Here is a 17,921-nt window from a genome sequence, read left to right on the forward strand (position 1 = left end):
CCAGAAGCCGCCTTTCGAGCCTTTGAGGGATGTTTCCCTGTCTCGCCTTTCACAGAAAGTGGCCTTTCTAGTAGCGGTCACGTCTCTTCGGAGAGTGTCCGAGCTAGCAGCGCTGTCATGCAAATCTCCCTTCCTGGTGTTTCACCAGGACAAGGTGGTTCTGCGCCCGATTCCGGAGTTTCTCCCTAAGGTGGTATCCCCCTTTCATCTCAATCAGGATATCTCCTTACCTTCTTTGTGTCCTCGTCCAGTTCATCAATGTGAAAAGGATTTGCATTTGTTGGATCTGGTGAGAGCACTCAGAATCTACATTTCCCGCACGGCGCCTCTGCGCCGCTCGGATGCACTCTTTGTCCTGGTCGCCGGCCAGCGTAAAGGGTTGCAGGCTTCCAAATCCACCCTGGCTCGGTGGATCAAGGAACCAATTCTTGAAAGCTACCGTTCTGCGGGGCTTCCGGTTCCATCAGGGCTGAAGGCCCATTCTACCAGAGCCGTGGGTGCGTCCTGGGCATTGCGGCACCAGGCTACGGCTCAGCAAGTGTGCCAGGCGGCTACCTGGTCGAGTCTGCACACTTTTACCAAGCATTATCAGGTGCATACCTATGCTTCGGCGGACGCCAGCCTAGGTAGACAAGTCCTTCAGGCGGCGATTGCTCACCTGTAGGAAAGGGCCGTTTTTTATGGCCCTATCACGAGGTATTATTTTACCCACCCAGGGATTGCTTTTGGACGTCCCAATTGTCTGGGTCTCCCAATAGAGCGACAAAGAAGAAGGGAATTTTGTTAACTTACCGTAAATTCCTTTTCTTCTAGCTCTAATTGGGAGACCCAGCACCCGCCCCTGTTTTTTTGTATACACATGTTGTTCATGTTGAATGGTTTCAGTTCTCCGATATTCCTTCGGATTGAATGTGCTTAAACCAGTTTATTGGCTTTCCTCCTTCTTGCTTTTGCACTAAAACTGAGGAGCCCGTGATCCCACGGGGGGTGTATAGGCAGTAGGGGAGGGGCCTTACACTTTTAAGTGTAATACTTTGTGTGGCCTCCGGAGGCAGTAGCTATACACCCAATTGTCTGGGTCTCCCAATTAGAGCTAGAAGAAAAGGAATTTACGATAAGTAAACAAAATTCCCTTCTTTGTGAAGATGTTGGGGGGGGGGGGGGGGGAGAGTTTGTTTTGTTTATCCTGACTGCACCCAGTGAACAAGCTCCAAAACTGACATTTGGGGGGTTTGAGTCTGGTGAGAAAGAGTACAGACCTCAGCACCATCTTAAAAATGGAGCATGTGTGCCCGGCCTCCCCTCACTTTAGAACAGAGGAGCACAATTTGGCCCAAGGAGAGAGGCAGGAGTGTTAATACTGTCTGGTGGCGTTCCGCTCTTGGACTCCCTCCTGTGGTCGCTGTGGTTAGCTTCTGTTCCCCAGTTCTACACACCTGGTTTGCAGCTCAAACCTTGATTTTGGATATATGTGTGTGCTGTTTATCTTTGCCAGTTGTCTGAAGTTCCAGAGACTGTAGGAGTCTGTCTCTTGTCCCTCTGGCTTCCCCGCTACCAAGCTAAGCTAAGTTCATGGTTTTGCTTCATACTTTGTGTGTTATTTGCTTATGCTTCTGTGAATTCTCTGAAGGTTTGTTTGTATCGTATCCGGTTTTGTTTGTGCCTTCAGATAAGGAAGACTTATCTTCCTAGTGAGTCTTTGGTATTTAATTTAGCAAGGGTCAGTGGGGTAATTGCTAGTTTTCTCCTACAATTTCACCAGTCTTGTACGGATTGTGAACATGCGAGTATTAGATTACTCCTTTTTTCCCCACACATTCCGTATAAGAAGTTTTGATAGGGTTTTTCATACCGACCGGAACAGTTCCCTATCCTGTCTTTTGTATTTAGTATAGTGTGCCCTCTCTTTGCTCCATCTTGCTCTTACTGTGCATGTCTTTTCATCTTCGCTCAGTCTGTACATGTGGGAGGCTGCCTATTTTCTGTTCTGTTCTGAGGCAAGATTTTTCACTTTCTGCCTTGTAGGTTATGTAGTCCTCCGGCTGGGTTTGAGGCATCTAAAATTGTCAGGTATGTTGCCTGGCTACTTCTAGTGTGGTGTTAAGTTCAGGGCTTGTGCTCGGTACTTTATTACCTACGACTCTGGTGGATTGTACTCATTGTAGTCATTTAACATCGGATCATAACACAGGAGATGCGTGTGCGTAATATATATATATATATATATATATTATATATAAACAAAAAGGGATAGTCCCATCTCCAAGGGCCTATCCCAATGTGTAGTCAGATGTAATAGCAAATCTCTCCAGTTAGCAATGTATTATAGTTTTCCTGATTTCATTGTCTTACCTCATGTGCAGGGCATTGCAGGACCTTAGATATCCATGGTTATGACCACAAGCAGCTAGTTACATGACTGTGTGGTTGTAACTATGGATACCTCAGGTCCTGCAACTATGAGACAGGAATACCCTGTTAAATGTTTCTCCTTTAGACATGATTACAGTTGAATACTTGTTGCCCTGATAGGCAGAATTAAGCAGCCCTCGTCAGCTCCCCCTGAAAAGCAGTGTCATGTCGTCAGTGTGACCTCATCACAATCACCGACGGAGGCAGCAAAGACTGACCTGTAGGTGCTGAAGAATTAATCTTCTAGGTGGGATGTATGTTACTATGAGGGCACATTATGGGGCAACCAGGAACAAATTTTAGGGGAGGGGGGTGGCTATTTTGTGCCAAAGCACACTGAGGGGCACAGCCTGGGACAGTTATTCATGGGGCATTATATTTAAGGGCACCATGTTGGGATGTGTTGCAGAAAGTCAGAGAAGATGGAAGTGTGGAGAGATTAGCTCTGGGAATAAAATCTCATCATAGCATCTGAACTACAACAAAAGGGTTGGAAATGCCTTCACTCAGAGGTCACCTATAAGAAAAAAAAAAAAAAAAAAAAAAGAAAAAAGAAGGGAATTTTGTTACTTACCGTAAATTCCTTTTCTTCTAGCTCCTATTGGGAGACCCAGACGATTGGGTGTATAGCACTGCCTCCGGAGGCCACACAAAGCAATTACACTAAAAAGTGTAAGGCCCCTCCCCTTCTGGCTATACACCCCCAGTGGGATCACTGGCTCACCAGTTTTAGTGCAAAAGCAAGAAGGAGGAAAGCCAATAACTGGTTTAAACAAATTCACTCCGACGTAACGTCGGAGAACTGAAAACCATTCAACATGAACAACATGTGTACCCGAAAAACAACCAAAAATCCCGAAGGACAACAGGGCGGGTGCTGGGTCTCCCAATAGGAGCTAGAAGAAAAGGAATTTACAGTAAGTAACAAAATTCCCTTCTTCTTCGGCGCTCCATTGGGAGACCCAGACGATTGGGACGTCCAAAAGCTGTCCCTGGGTGGGTAAAGAAATACCTCATGTTAGAGTTGCAAGACAGCCCTCCCCTACGGGGAGGCAACTGCCGCCTGCAGGACTCTTCTACCTAGGCTGGCGTCCGCCGAAGCATAGGTATGCACCTGATAATGTTTGGTGAAAGTGTGCAGACTCGACCAGGTAGCTGCCTGGCACACCTGTTGAGCCGTAGCCTGGTGTCGTAGTGCCCAGGACGCACCCACGGCTCTGGTAGAATGGGCCTTCAGCCCTGATGGAACCGGAAGCCCAGCAGAACGGTAGGCTTCAAGAATTGGTTCTTTGATCCATCGAGCCAGGGTGGCTTTGGAAGCCTGCGACCCTTTGCGCTTACCAGCGACAAGGACAAAGAGTGCATCCGAACGGCGCAGGGGCGCCGTGCGGGAAATGTAGATTCTGAGTGCTCTCACCAGATCTAACAAATGTAAATCCTTCTCATAGCGATGAACTGCATGAGGACAAAAAGAAGGCAAAGAGATATCCTGATTAAGATAAAAAGAGGATACCACCTTCGGGAGAAACTCCTGAATGGGTCGCAGCACTACCTTGTCCTGGTGGAAGACCAGGAAGGGAGCCTTGGATGACAGCGCTGCTAGCTCAGACACTCTCCGAAGAGATGTGATCGCTACCAAAAAAGCCACTTTCTGTGATAGTCTAGAAAGTGAAACCTCCCTCAGAGGCTCGAAGGGCGGCTTCTGGAGGGCAACCAGTACCCTGTTCAGATCCCATGGATCTAACGGCCGCTTGTACGGGGGTACGATATGACAAACCCCCTGCAGGAACGTGCGTACCTTAGAAAGTCGTGCTAGACGCTTCTGAAAAAAGACGGATAGCGCCGAGACTTGCCCTTTAAGGGAGCCGAGCGACAAACCTTTTTCTAACCCAGATTGCAGGAAAGAAAGAAAAGTAGGCAATGCAAATGGCCAGGGAGACACTCCCTGAGCAGAGCACCAGGATAAGAATATCCTCCACGTTCTGTGGTTCCAAGTAAGGGATCACAGAATGTCCCTGAGAGTGCAAGACTGCTACCACTGCCGCCATGACCTTGGTGAACACCCGTGGGGCTGTCGCCAGACCAAATGGCAGAGCTACGAACTGAAGATGGTCGTCTCCTATCACGAAGCGTAGAAAGCGTTGGTGCTCTGTAGCAATCGGCACGTGGAGATAAGCATCTTTGATGTCTATTGATGCTAGGAAATCTCCTTGAGACATTGAGGCAATGACTGAGCGGAGGGATTCCATCCGGAACCGCCTGGCGTTCACATGCTTGTTGAGCAGTTTTAGGTCCAGAACAGGACGGAATGAGCCGTCCTTTTTTGGCACCACAAAGAGATTGGAGTAAAAACTTTGTCCTTGTTCCCGAAGAGGAACAGGGACCACCACTCCTTCTGCTCTTAGAGAATGCACCGCCTGCAGAAGAGCATCTGCTCGGTCGGGATGTGGGGAAGTTCTGAAGAACCGAGGCGGAGGCCGAGAACTGAACTCTATCCTGTACCCGTGAGACAAAATGTCTGTTACCCACTGGTCTTTGACCTGTGGCAGTCAAATGTCGCAAAAGCGGGAGAGCCTGCCACCGACCGAGGATGCGGAGGGAGGCGGCCGAAAGTCATGAGGCAGCCGCCTTGGAAGCAGTACCTCCGGCTGCTTTCTTGGGGCGTGAGTGAGACCGCCAGGAATCAGAGCTCCTTTGCTCTTTCTGAGTCCCTTTGGACGAGGAGAATTGGGACTTGCCCGAGCCTCGAAAGGACCGAAACTTTGACTGCCACTTCCTCTGTTGAGGTTTGGTTGATCTGGGCTGGGGTAAGGAAGAGTCCTTACCTTTGGACTGTTTAATGATTTCCGCCAATTGCTCACCAAACAGTCTGTCTCCAGATAGTGGTAAGCTGGTTAAACATTTTTTAGAAGCAGAATCTGCTTTCCATTCTTTTAACCACAAGGCTCTGCGCAAAACTACAGAGTTGGCGGATGCCATTGAGGTACGGCTCGTAGATTCTAGTACCGCATTGATAGCGTAGGTCGCAAACGCAGTCATTTGCGTAGTTAAGGACGCCACTTGCGGCACTGCTGGACTTAAGAGTCCACCTGTGCAAGACCAGCTGAAATAGCTTGGAGCGCCCACACGGCCGCGAATGCTGGAGCAAACGACGCGCCAATAGCTTCATAGACAGATTTCAACCAAAGGTCCATCTGTCTGTCATTGGCATCTTTAAGTGAAGCCCCATCCTCCACTGCAACTATGGATCTAGCTGCAAGCCTGGATATTGGAGGGTCCACTTTTGGACACTGGGTCCAGCGCTTGACCACGTCAGGGGGAAAGGGATAACGTGTATCCTTAAGACGTTTGGAAAAACGCTTGTCCGGATAAGCATGGTGTTTCTGGATTGATTCTCTGAAGTCAGAGTGGTCCAGAAAAGTACTCAATTTACGCTTGGGATACAGGAAATGGAATTTCTCCTGCTGTGCAGCTGCCTCCTCTGCTGAAGGGGCTGGTGGAGAAATATCCAACAGCCTATTGATGGCCGCTATAAGGTCATTTACCATGGCGTCACCATCTGGCGTATCCAAATTGAGTGCGGTGTCAGGACCAGACTCCTGATCACCCACCTCTGTCTCATCATATAGAGACCCTTCTCGCTGAGACCCTGACCCGCGTGACGACGTGGAGGGTCTCTCCCAGCGAGCTCTCTTAGGCGGCCTGGGACTGTCATCAGAATCAGAGCCCTCAGCCTGTGATGCCTGGGACCCCCTCGAAGTACGGATTAGTTCCAACTGAGGGGGACCTGGGAACATAGCCACAGCAGAGTCCAAGGTCTGAGCCACTGGCCTGGCCTGCAAGGTCTCCAGGATTTTTGTCATAGTCACAGACATTTTATCAGCAAAGACTGCAAATTCTGTCCCCGTCACCGGGGCAGGGTTCACAGGCGCCTCTGCCTGGGCTACCACCACCATATGCTCTGGCTGACGAAGTGCCACTGGGACTGAACATTGCACACAATGAGGGTCGTTGGAGCCTGCTGGTAGATTAGCCCCACATGCTGTACAAGCAGAGTATACAGCCCGTGCCTTGGCACCCTTGCGTTTTGTGGATGACATGTTGCTGTCTCCTCAGAGCAATATAGGGGTATACAGCCAAGAAGCGACCGTACAGTGCAATATATATATATATAATCTGGTACAGGAAAAAGTACACCAATACACTGTGGCACTAGTGGGGCCAGCACTAATGTGCTGCTTACCGCCCGCTAAACGCGGGTGTGTGGTCGCCAGAAATCCCTAGTCTGGGTCTCCCAGAGCCTGTGTCCGTCCTCCAGCCAGACTGCATGCAGGAATGGCTGCCGGCGTCCTGTGGAGGGGGGGGGCGGGCCCTGGGCGTGCTCAGACCAAAAGCCGGAAACCTGCGTCCCACTGTGCCTAGTGAGAGGGCTGGAGCATGTAAATAAGGCTCCAGCCCTCGGCGCTGATGATTGCACAGAGTCTGTCCCATTCCCTGATTGACAGGGAGGGGGCGGGAACGAAGCGGAGCTAGGCCGCAAAAGCCGGGGACTAAATTTATAAGCGCCGCCGCCGTAAAAGCGCGGTCGGCGCTAAGTCCCCGGCGCACTACAAGTCCCAGCCGCGCCGCCGCTCCGAGAGTGGCCGGCGCGGTAGTTCCCAGCACATGAATCCACACAGCTAAGCTGCTGTGATCCAAGCCCAGCGTGCAGCGCTACTGTCCCCGGCGCACTAACACACCCAGCAAGTCTGGCGTGTGCGTGCCTGTCTGTACGGGGACACAGAGTACCTGAAAGTTGCAGGGCCTTGTCCCTGAACGGTACCCCGGCTCCTTATCCAGCAGGTTCAATGGGTCTGTGGACGGAGCCCGGCCTCAGGGCTTGGAGGCCGGTAAGATCCCACTTCCTCAGAGCCCCTCAGGGGGATGGGGAAGGAAAGCAGCATGTGGGCTCCAGCCTCTGTACCCGCAATGGGTACCTCAACCTTACAAACCACAAGTGGGGTAAGAAGGGAGCATGCTGGGGGCCCTAGTATGGGCCCTCTTTTCTTCCATCCGATATAGTCAGCAGCTACTGCTGACTAAACAGTGGAGCTATGCGTGGATGTCTGACCTCCTTCGCACAAAGCAGAAAACTGGTGAGCCAGTGATCCCACTGGGGGTGTATAGCCAGAAGGGGAGGGGCCTTACACTTTTTAGTGTAATTGCTTTGTGTGGCCTCCGGAGGCAGTGCTATACACCCAATCGTCTGGGTCTCCCAATGGAGCGCCGAAGAAAAAAAGTGTACCTGGATGTTAAAGTTTGTGATACCACTGGTGTCATTAGTACTGTGGTTCCTGTATGGGCCACAGTCTTAAGATTATTGCCAAGTTATCTTCATTGCTAATGACATACTGGGAGTTACAGATTCACATGATATTAGTGTATATGGGGCTGACCTGTAACTGATGGCTGTACAAGGCTTGGTGCTGTATTCATGTACTGACCTTGGTTCTGGTGCTGTATTCATGTACAGACAGTTCTGATCATTTAATAATCCAGAACATGCTTCCCGTTAAAATTGAAAAATCATCAAAATGTAGGTTTGAGATTGGAGGATTTGGCTGTGGTTATGCTCCAAAAAACACAAGTGTAAAACTCCTAAACTTACACTGAGAAGGAGTGAGATTTTTTTTCCTCCTCCAAAAAAAAAACAAAAAAAAAAACCCAAAAGCTTACATCTGGTGATTTATTAGCCATTACCCCTTTGTGGAAGGCCAGACAAGACATGTAACCTGTAGTATTTTTTTTTTTTAAAGCAACTGAATGTGGTACAATGTAGCCAGCGTTGGACGCTCACAAATAGGCAGTGGAGACAGCATTAGTGCAGATAGTTTATTTCAGTACGGTAGTGCTTCATTACAGGTTTAGTAAAATTACTCAGTACATTCATCGGCCACTGCGGGCTTAAACCAGCAAGTAGAAAAAACACTGGTGTAGAAAAAAAAAATCCTCTGCTCGCAGAGGAGGTTGACAACATTGCAGTTTGATATTGGTAGACAATGGGTTAAAGAAGGAAACCAGGAGGAGAGTGACAGCAGCCAATCAAATGACAGCTCTTAATTCACACCATCTGATTGGCTGCTGGGAGACTCCTTTCCTTTGTGACAATTAGAGGCCCATTTTTTGTTTACCAAGCAAAATGGCCACCACCAGTCTACGGAGAGCAGTCCGAGTAAACCGCTCTAATACCAGGACATTAAAATCTAGCCTTTATTATACAATTATTTCTTACACAAGGGAGAGGGGCTAACATAGAAATAAAGGGAAAAATATATAAAAAATACATACACAATACACCCTCGAACTAATCCGGCTCTTAAAGTGCATCAAAATACAGGGGTTCAGGAGCCAATCTCAAGTCTTTGGCGATAACAGGTTTTATATAAAACGCGGGCGTGCTCCAGACCGGACAGAATGACTGCGAACATCAAAAGATCAGGGTTACACCGCCGTATACTCCATCCACGCAGACATCACATCCTAGTGCAACAATTAGACTGGGCAGAAGGGGTTCATTTATCCCCCCACCTTTAATTATGGTTCATTATTACTGCCTTTGTAAGGAAACCATCAGCAAGCTGCTGTTGACTGATCTGACATCTTGATGCTGCATGGGGCAAGGTCAACATTAAAAATTGAAGCCCCTTAACCTAAAAATATAATGGGTTTGGATAAGTCAGCGTCTTGACATCAAACCCTAATCCATTAACAGCAGCTTGTTGACAGTTTCCAATAAACTAATAAAAGCTATAAGGCGGCGTCCATATATTCTGCAGAATTCAATATTGCAGCTTGGCTCCATGCAATAGAACCAAGCTGCAATACCAAACCCAACCTATATACAGGAGGTGGCGCTGTTCCCTCCCCATAATGTAAACTAGAAAAGCCAATGAAATCTGGGCATTAGAAATGGCGATTCATGAGGACAAATGTGCACAAGAATTTTAAATAGTGGCCCCCCCGAGAAGCAGCTGACATGAAGGCGGCCATTGTACAGGACACAATGCAGGGGTTGTTCATTTGTTTGCAATACTGAATTTCTAAGAAATTAACGCAGCAAGAAACTTTACAGTCAGTTATTTGGAAATTGAAATTATTCCCCCACCCCCCCCCCCCCCTTTACAGTTCCTAGTAATTTTTTTTGCGTGTGCTATACCCTAAAAATCCAGCAGGGGGAAGCACTTTAGTCATAACATGGGCATAGATTTGCTTTTCAGGAACAGAGGCAAAATTATTCAGAGGCCTGTGCATACATAGTCACAGGAGGAGGAGATTTATGAAGAGCATTAAAGGGGGGGGGGGGGGGGGGAATAGCACCCCTGTTCACAGGTTACATGGTGTATTGCAGCCAGTCCTTATTAGTCAGTAGATCTGCAATACCAGACATATCCTGAATACGAGGGTGGTGTCCGCACCATTTTCAGGCAGGGCATATGTTTGATGACCACCATCCCTTTAAGAAAGGCCCTTTACACATTATGTCCTGCTATGGCTGTAAAGGCTCTTGCACAACACTAAGACTATATCTGTAGACATAAGATAACCCGATCCACAGTAATCCAGTGCCAAAGTCATATGCAAATTAAACAGGAAGTGCACTGGGGTGTGTCTGCACTTTATGCAACTACATAGAAACACCCCCAATGCACTCCCTGCCTCATTTGCATATATTACACACTAGAAGTCTCATAATGGGCACATCAGATCTTTATATAAATATATGGCCATAAAATGTACAAAACGTGCCATCAGGAAAACAGTTAAAACAAGAAAAAAAAAACCTGCTGTGGATTATCCCACCACATTTCACCCTGTGCCATGTGAAGGGTTAAAATTCAGCACATTTTGCACAGATCTGCAGCACACTATGCTCAGATTTTGCCACTGTAGACAAGTTGTGTGCATGTAGCCTTAAAGGGATGGTTTAGGGGGGGGAGGGGGGGGCCCCTTTGGACAGATCTTATTGCAGCTTAGCTTAATTGAAGCAGCAATATGCAGACAAGGAGACATTAATACAAAGATGGACGGAGATGACAGTGCTCCACCACTAGGGGGAGCTCATTGCATCAGGTCATTATGGAGTGCAATAGAATTAGACACCAGCTCCCCCTAGTGGTGACAGGGGGTCAGAGTTATAAAGCCTGAATGTAGGGGCAATAATCGAAAGGAAATAAATCTAAAGTAATAACTTTTCATAATGATCACAGCTGCCTGCAGATTAGTAGCCAGACTGCCTTTACAATAGGAATGATAAAATATCCTAAATACTCCCCAGAGATCAGACAGCAACCATAGCCACAGACCTCTGCTTCTCTTTAAATGCCACCCTCAACCCCCCCCCCCCACATCTTTTCTTCAGCAAGCGTTGTGCAGGCACTTCTACACCTCCTCATCCTTGTCATATCAGTACAGACCACTAGTTTGCGCCTCTTTTTTTTGCCTCGATTGTATTAATGCGCCGCTCTGCCGGCTTCAGCAGGTGGAGCAGAATTTCACTACTCAGCTGTGTCCGCCCGCACCGCTCCACCGGTCAGCAGCTCCGATTCTATCAGGACTTTGCAATGGAGCCTTCTGTTTTGGCGACTTGGTTTTCCGGTGTCTAGAGACTGCAGGAATAAAGTCTGCTTGAAGAGCAGGAGCTGCCGGCTGTTATTATGGACGTTCCCATGTAAGGGGCAATAAGGAAAAAAAAAAAAAAAAAAATTTAAAACGGAATGTGTATTTGCAGATGCGGCGTTAACGTAAACAAGTTTTGGACGCGCCTTTCTGTCACATGACAGGCGGCAGCGGAAGGTGCACAGACCGCCCGGTCAGCGGGGTCACGCCAGTGTATTCGCTCCACATGTAAACAGGATCGGAGTCCCAGACGCGCTCAAAGGCGGTGCCAGTGCGCAGCTGCTGGTCGGACATATTGCTCCATACCATCCAGATGTTTTGGGAGTGGATGAAAAACTGGAAGACAAAGAAAGATAGTCAGAAATGGCAATACAGTGCTGGAAAACAGCAGAGGTCCAGAGGGTCCAGCACCCACCTTGCTCTCTCGGGTCTGGTACCCGCCAGTCTGGGCAAGTCGTCATCACTGTCGTATCTTCTAGGATTGTCAAAAAAGTAAGCCCTTGACCCGAAGCTGTGACTATTTACCATACCAGCTGGTTCCTAGGACAGGAAAGTGTATAATTAGTGGGGGGGGGGGAGGGGTTATATTGCCAGTAATTTTCACATAGTGATAGGCTGCTAATCAGTGGCAATCGTGCACACATCCTGCAATGCTGTGCTCACAAGATAGCAACAAGAGCCACTGAACAAACCCTTAAGACTTCCCATGATGGGGTGGGCACAGATCTTCTGAACTGCCCATTTAACCAAGTGTAAAGGAGCCACAGCTCTTTGGTACCTTTCCAGTTCTCCCCTCTGTAGTGGCGCCTACAGAGGCCGTGCAAGAAACTGCAGCCCATCCCAGAAACCACACCCCAGCAATCAGTGTCATCCATTCCCCCATCTAAGTGTCGGTGTATGTATCCAGGTCCAGCATGGATCGGCCAAAGAGCAGGACTCACCAGATTTTGGTTCAGCTTCTTCGCCCGAAAGAAATAAGTCATCAGGCTCATTGGCAGGAACTCGCAGAAGAAGAGAATAAGCACAAATATCAGATATTCCAGACTATTAGAGTCTTCTGTAACAGCCTGGGAGGGGAACAATAAGAGCGGTCAGCAAAAACCCCTCACCACCACATGTAGCACCCTCCATCCCCACTATAGATATGGCCAGATTAAAAGTCAAGGGGTCACCCTGCATTAGAAAACAAATATGGCCACTTTTTAATATCATACAACCTGTGGACAGAATAGGTAGTTTTATCTTTGGAAGAAAGTAATCATGTTATATTCTAATAAAGAACATGCCTTTTAATTACACACTATTTTATGTGGTTGAAGGAACCAAAGAGTACAGCTCTCCTGAATCACTAAACATTTACCACTAGGGGGAGCTCCCTGTATACAGAGATACAGGATAAGATCCTGTCTGCAGCCACCACTAGGGGGAGCTCCCTGTATACAGAGATACAGGATAAGATCCTGTCTGCAGCCACCACTAGGGGGAGCTCCCTGTATACAGAGATACAGGATAAGATCCTGTCTGCAGCCACCACTAGGGGGAGCTCCCTGTATACAGAGATACAGGATAAGATCCTGTCTGCAGTCACCACTAGGGGGAGCTCCCTGTATACAGAGATACAGGATAAGATCCTGTCTGCAGCCACCACTAGGGGGAGCTCCCTGTATACAGAGATACAGGATAAGATCCTGTCTGCAGCCACCACTAGGGGGAGCTCCCTGTATACAGAGATACAGGATAAGATCCTGTGTGCAACCACTAATTATAATCCCAGACACCATGTAGCAATGTTGATGACTTACATGACCGGAGACCCCGCTCCATCCATAGCTGAAGGGACTTGGTTTGCTTTCTGGCTGGATGGAAACCACAACCAGGTTGTACAGGGCTCTCAGAAGATACAGTGCACTGATAATGGAGCCCGTTATAACGGCCTGGCTGCCGGAGGTGCCCTGGAGAAAAAAAAATATATAGATAAGACTTCAGATTAGTCAGAGGCAATCCCTTTAAGAAAATCTTTTAAGAGGCCCATCAGCAGTGACTTTCCAGTGCATTACAGCTTTGCTCCAGCTAGACACCTCACCTGCTGCAGTCAGTGTAAAGGCTGCGTTACACGCTGCGACATCACTAGCGATCTCGTTAGCGATGTGACACCAGATCGCACATACAATTTTCTGAGATCGCACATAGGTCATTTTTGTAGCGCCGGTCACATGTGCGATCTCAGCAAATCGTATGTGCGATCTGGTGTGTTACATCGCTAACGAGATCGCTAGTGTGTAAAGCACCCTTAAGACCCACCTCCCTGCACTGTAGAGGCACGGACAATTCATCAGTACAGGCTGCTGTGAAAAGCATCGGTGTCCCTATGACAACACCGATTGTCTTCTATAGTAGAAGCCTCACCTTTGATTCTAGGTAGACGTGCGCATTAGACATGTTGGAGATCCTATAGGTGTTACTGGCCAGAGAGATGGAGCAGATGGCAAAGAGACAGTCACTGAATATCATCCTGATCATGGTGATCCACCCGCGCTGGTCATCGGCCTCATCACCCAGCAAAATGCAAGACAAGTTCACTACTAGGAAGGCAAGACTAGTGAAGAAGAAGCCGAGGTGTAGAGGGATCCTGGACGGGGGAAAAGAAAAGTCAATCCAGAAGATGGAAGTTATAGAAAACCTCTCCTAACATCACCCCCAATCCAAGGGGCACGGTCTGAAATGTAGGGGGCACATTATCAGGTCCCCAGCACAGGATATGCCATAAGTGTTTGCTAGTTGAAGGTCTCCCACCACTAAGACCCTCACCCGATGCCAGCCCCCTCCACCAACTAGGAGACCTTGGAATCCGAGGGCAGGAAATTTTCATAATTCCTTTTAAAGGACAGATGTAGACAAAAAAAAAAAAAAAAAAAAAGGCGGGGCAGCCACTGCCTCTTTCTAGCATAGTCAGAAGGGGTCACGTTTTTGACATGGTGGTCCCACGCCTCCCATTTGTGGCATATTCTATAGATCTGCTCCTTGAGAAATTACAAGACTCAGTGGAGATTGTGTAAATCCAAAGCTAAATGAAGGAAGAACACCCTCCCAAAAACCTCCCACCTTAGACACCCGCTATAATGAGACCCCAGACCCCGATACTTACTTGTATCTGTTGAATTCTTGGGAACAACGAGCTTTAAAAATCACCTGTAAAGAAAGGACGACATTAGACGTGATCCATGACATTGGCCAAGGTGGCTACATGCACCATACAGAATATTGGTTAATGTCGCTGAATCTAATGGCAGAGGATGAGTGGGGTTCTTGAAAGACTGAATTAGTGACAGCAGGTATAGGGTTCAGTTGTTCTGGGGCTTCCTTAACCATTTCACAGTCTGTCATTGTAAAATCTGGCGTCTTTTGTCCAGGATACATCATATTTGGTGGAGGATGCGGGCACAAAAGATAGGACTCATTATCAGGCTTCAACTGGACCACAGCAGGTGGTGGTGGGGGGGGGGGGGGATACATCTTATGGGAGCGGGGTGCCATAATAAGGACAAGGCGGTCCTACAGGTTTAGAAATACAGACGCTCGTCCTCCAGAGCTTATAAAGAGCAGCAAAGTCTATTAATGTTCTGGCTTCCAAACAAAAGTCACCATAAGCTGCTGTAATGTAAGCTTAAAAATGACGGAACCCCATGAGATAAGGGGGTTGCATTTCCAAAATAAAGCCTGCCGCCCCCAGCCAGCCCGGGGCGAGTTACCTGCTCACCGATGTGCAGGGCGAGTTTTATAGAGCCATGAAAGAAGAAAATAATGGAGTGGAGCCCCGCCACATCTGGGTGGAGCACAGCTGTGTACGTGTGTGCATGCTATTGTCCATCCATCAAGGCAGAGACTGGGCCCTCATTTTTTATCATTGCTGCTTATAAAAAAAAAAAAAAAAAAAAAAAAAAAACACAACACCAACCACAAAAGAAGGGAAGGAGACCTACACTTAAAGGGGATGTCCACTAGAACACAACAAACCAAAGCAGCTACAAGCCGACATTGAGGTGCGACGTAACCGAGCGGGCAGGAAAGTAACCCTGGGAATATGGACACTTAGGCTGGTTTCACACTTGCGTTGAGCGGCATCCGTTGCATTGCGTTGTGTGACAGATGCGTTGCATATAGTGGCACAACTGATGCCAAGGATACTGCAAAACGGAATCAGTTGCAGCTTTTTTTTTCTCAACAATTACTCAACTGAGCATGTGCAGTTGTGTAAAAACGGATCAGTTACAGGAATCCATCAAATGACGGATTCTGCCACCATAGGCTTCATTATAAAAATGAATGACGCCGACGGAATCCAGCACATTGCGTTTGACGCTCTGGGAAGCGCAGAAATACATTACATGCCGTGTTCTTTCCACCCGGCGGATGCAATGCAGCGTCGGATGCGACGCAGGACCATCAGTCGCAATGCATAAATAAAGGGCATTCCATAAAGACTTGCAAGACAAGCCAATTTCCGCAGCAAGTGGAGATTAAGAAAATAATGTGAAATGCTGCCGCCAAAATAAGCCAGGTGTGAACACAGCCCTCGTACATAAGAGGCAACAGCTCCGCACTCGTTCCTATGAGGAGCAGACAATCCCTGAACTATGGGGGTCTCCATCACCAGTAGTTCTAACGGCAGCATTTCCCCTCCAGGGGACAGGACACGTACGGACAAACCAATGGCCACAGCTTCACCTTTATCATCAGTGAGAAGCGACAAACTCAGCTCTGCTGCAAGATCACAACGAGACGAGCCGGAGACGGCTGCGGGGTAAGAAACCCGTGCAGACAAATCCCAAACCCAGGAGACGTAACCCCAAGAGGAGCGATAACTGCTCAGCAGCCATCGCTACACAGGAAGTCAGTACACCCCAATAGCTGCATGGTGAGGAGAGGGTTAACCAATGAGGTCACCCAATAATCACTGGCAAACAGCGCCCTCTGCAGGCCAAAGAGCAAAACAAGGAATTATCACTGCTGCACAGAGAAAACAAAACATCCATCCATTATAGGACATTACAACGCCACCTAGAGGCCAGAGCAGGAACTGCACTGAAGGTTTACAATGACAAGAGATCACCCCCTGCAGGACAGAGGCAGACCCTGGGGTGCAAAGAGTTAAGCAATGATGTCACCTACTGCACAAAAAATAAATAAAATTTGCACCTAGAGGCCAGATAATGAATTGCAATAATACAAATACAGCACGCCCCCTGCAGGCCACAGGGTGAACAAGCAGCAAAACAAAGTCCCTATAGTCTGCAAGGAACGCGCGCCCCCTGCAGGCGATGAGGAGTAAAGCAGTGACATCACCTGCTGCAAGAAAGCATCTTCAGGGACATGAGTGCGAGTCACCTAAACCTGCAGGCGCGATAATGAATGCACTGCAGACGAGAACGCGCCCCCTTCAGGCCACAGGGAGACTGCAGGAACACAGCCTCACAGCTGCAGGGGATGAGGGGTTAAGCGGTGACGTCAGCCCTGCTGCACTGGAGAAAACAAGCCGCCACCTGCCGGCCACGCGGGGCACTGCAGCCGCTGACAATAGTCGGCAGAGACGCCCCCTGCACTCACCTGTGAGAAGTAGAGGGTGAGCAGACACAGGGAGGAGAACTGCAGGCAGATGGGGGCGCAGTACAGCAGCCAGTGCGGGAACGCCTGCAGGACGCGGGCCTGGGCGCAGCTGCTCGCATAGAAGGAGAACAGCACGGTCCGGAAGCCGGCCCACAGCAGGCACAGGAACAGCAGCAGGCTCTGGTAACTCAGCCGCTTCTGCTGGTAGTGCAGCAGCAGCCACAGCTGCACGTACACCGCCACGAAGAGCAGGGAGCACAGCGCCGTGCACAGCACCGTCAGCCCCAGCTCCACTGCCCACGGGACGGCCGCCGTCATGTCGAGTCAGCGCCCTGCGAGCATCTCCCCTGCACCCCGCGCTCCACAACAACTCCACTGGAAGACATCAGCTGAGCCCGACCATTTCAGCTACTCTGCGCGCAGCTGATTGGCCGCACCGAACTCCGCCCACCTCCACTTATGCTTTCCTATAGGACGATGCGTCTGTCAATAATATTAGATAGGACCCGCCTCTCTAGAGCATGGACGGGGCCGCCACACGATTGGGCAAGGACGACTCCGCCCATCAGAAAAATCAAGGATTTGATTAGTTAATTAGGACGTCTGTCACTTCTTTTGTCTAAGCCGTAGAAACCGCCCACTGGCGGATGATTGGTCCGTGGGGGATCGCTATGGCGACGGAAGGGCGGGCCTTTGAGGCGGCGACGCTGTCAGGTCATGTGGCGAGTGGTACCCGGCGAATGAGTGAGCGGAACTACAACTCCCGGCATGCACCGGCGGACTGCAGGACGACCGAGCTGTGGAGACCGGAGACCTCTGCTGTCAGTGACCGGGGACGGGGAATGGCAGGCGGCGTATTGTACGGAGGCAGCGTCTCCCGGGCGCAGTGTGGCGGCGTATTGTACGGAGGCAGCGTCTCCCGGGTGCAGTGTGGCGGTGTATTGTACGGAGGCAGTCTCCCGGGTGCAGTGTGGCGGGGTATTGTACGGAGGCAGTCTCCCGGGTGCAGTGTGGCGGGGTATTGTACGGAGGCAGCGTCTCCCGGGTGCAGTGTGGCGGTGTATTGTACGGAGGCAGCGTCTCCCGGGTGCAGTGTATTGTACGGAGGCAGTCTCCCGGGCGCAGTGTGGCGGGGTATTGTACGGAGGCAGCGTCTCCCGGGCGCAGTGTGGCGGGGTATTGTACGGAGGCAGCGTCTCCCGGGTGCAGTGTGGCGGTGTATTGTACGGAGGCAGCGTCTCCCGGGTGCA

At 49.4% G+C, this 17,921-nt stretch overlaps 1 protein-coding gene across 1 annotated transcript; it reads right to left on the minus strand.

Moving 5' to 3' along the window:
• Nucleotides 1-8,269: 8,269 nt before the first annotated feature.
• LOC142271935 (integral membrane protein GPR137C-like) lies at nt 8,270-17,084 on the minus strand. The gene is made up of 7 exons (XM_075332487.1): nt 16,672-17,084; nt 14,213-14,256; nt 13,474-13,696; nt 12,870-13,019; nt 12,009-12,134; nt 11,483-11,607; nt 8,270-11,403 (listed from the first exon to the last, which is right to left on the minus strand). The coding sequence occupies exons 1-7, from the start codon at nt 16,987-16,989 to the stop codon at nt 11,271-11,273; spliced, it is 1,119 nt and encodes a 372-aa protein (XP_075188602.1). The 5' UTR covers nt 16,990-17,084; the 3' UTR covers nt 8,270-11,270.
• Between the last annotated feature and the right edge of the window lie 837 nt (nt 17,085-17,921).

Source organism: Anomaloglossus baeobatrachus, unplaced genomic scaffold (assembly GCF_048569485.1).
Source record: "Anomaloglossus baeobatrachus isolate aAnoBae1 unplaced genomic scaffold, aAnoBae1.hap1 Scaffold_3407, whole genome shotgun sequence".
In the NCBI taxonomy this organism is placed as follows: Eukaryota; Metazoa; Chordata; class Amphibia; order Anura; family Aromobatidae; genus Anomaloglossus; species Anomaloglossus baeobatrachus.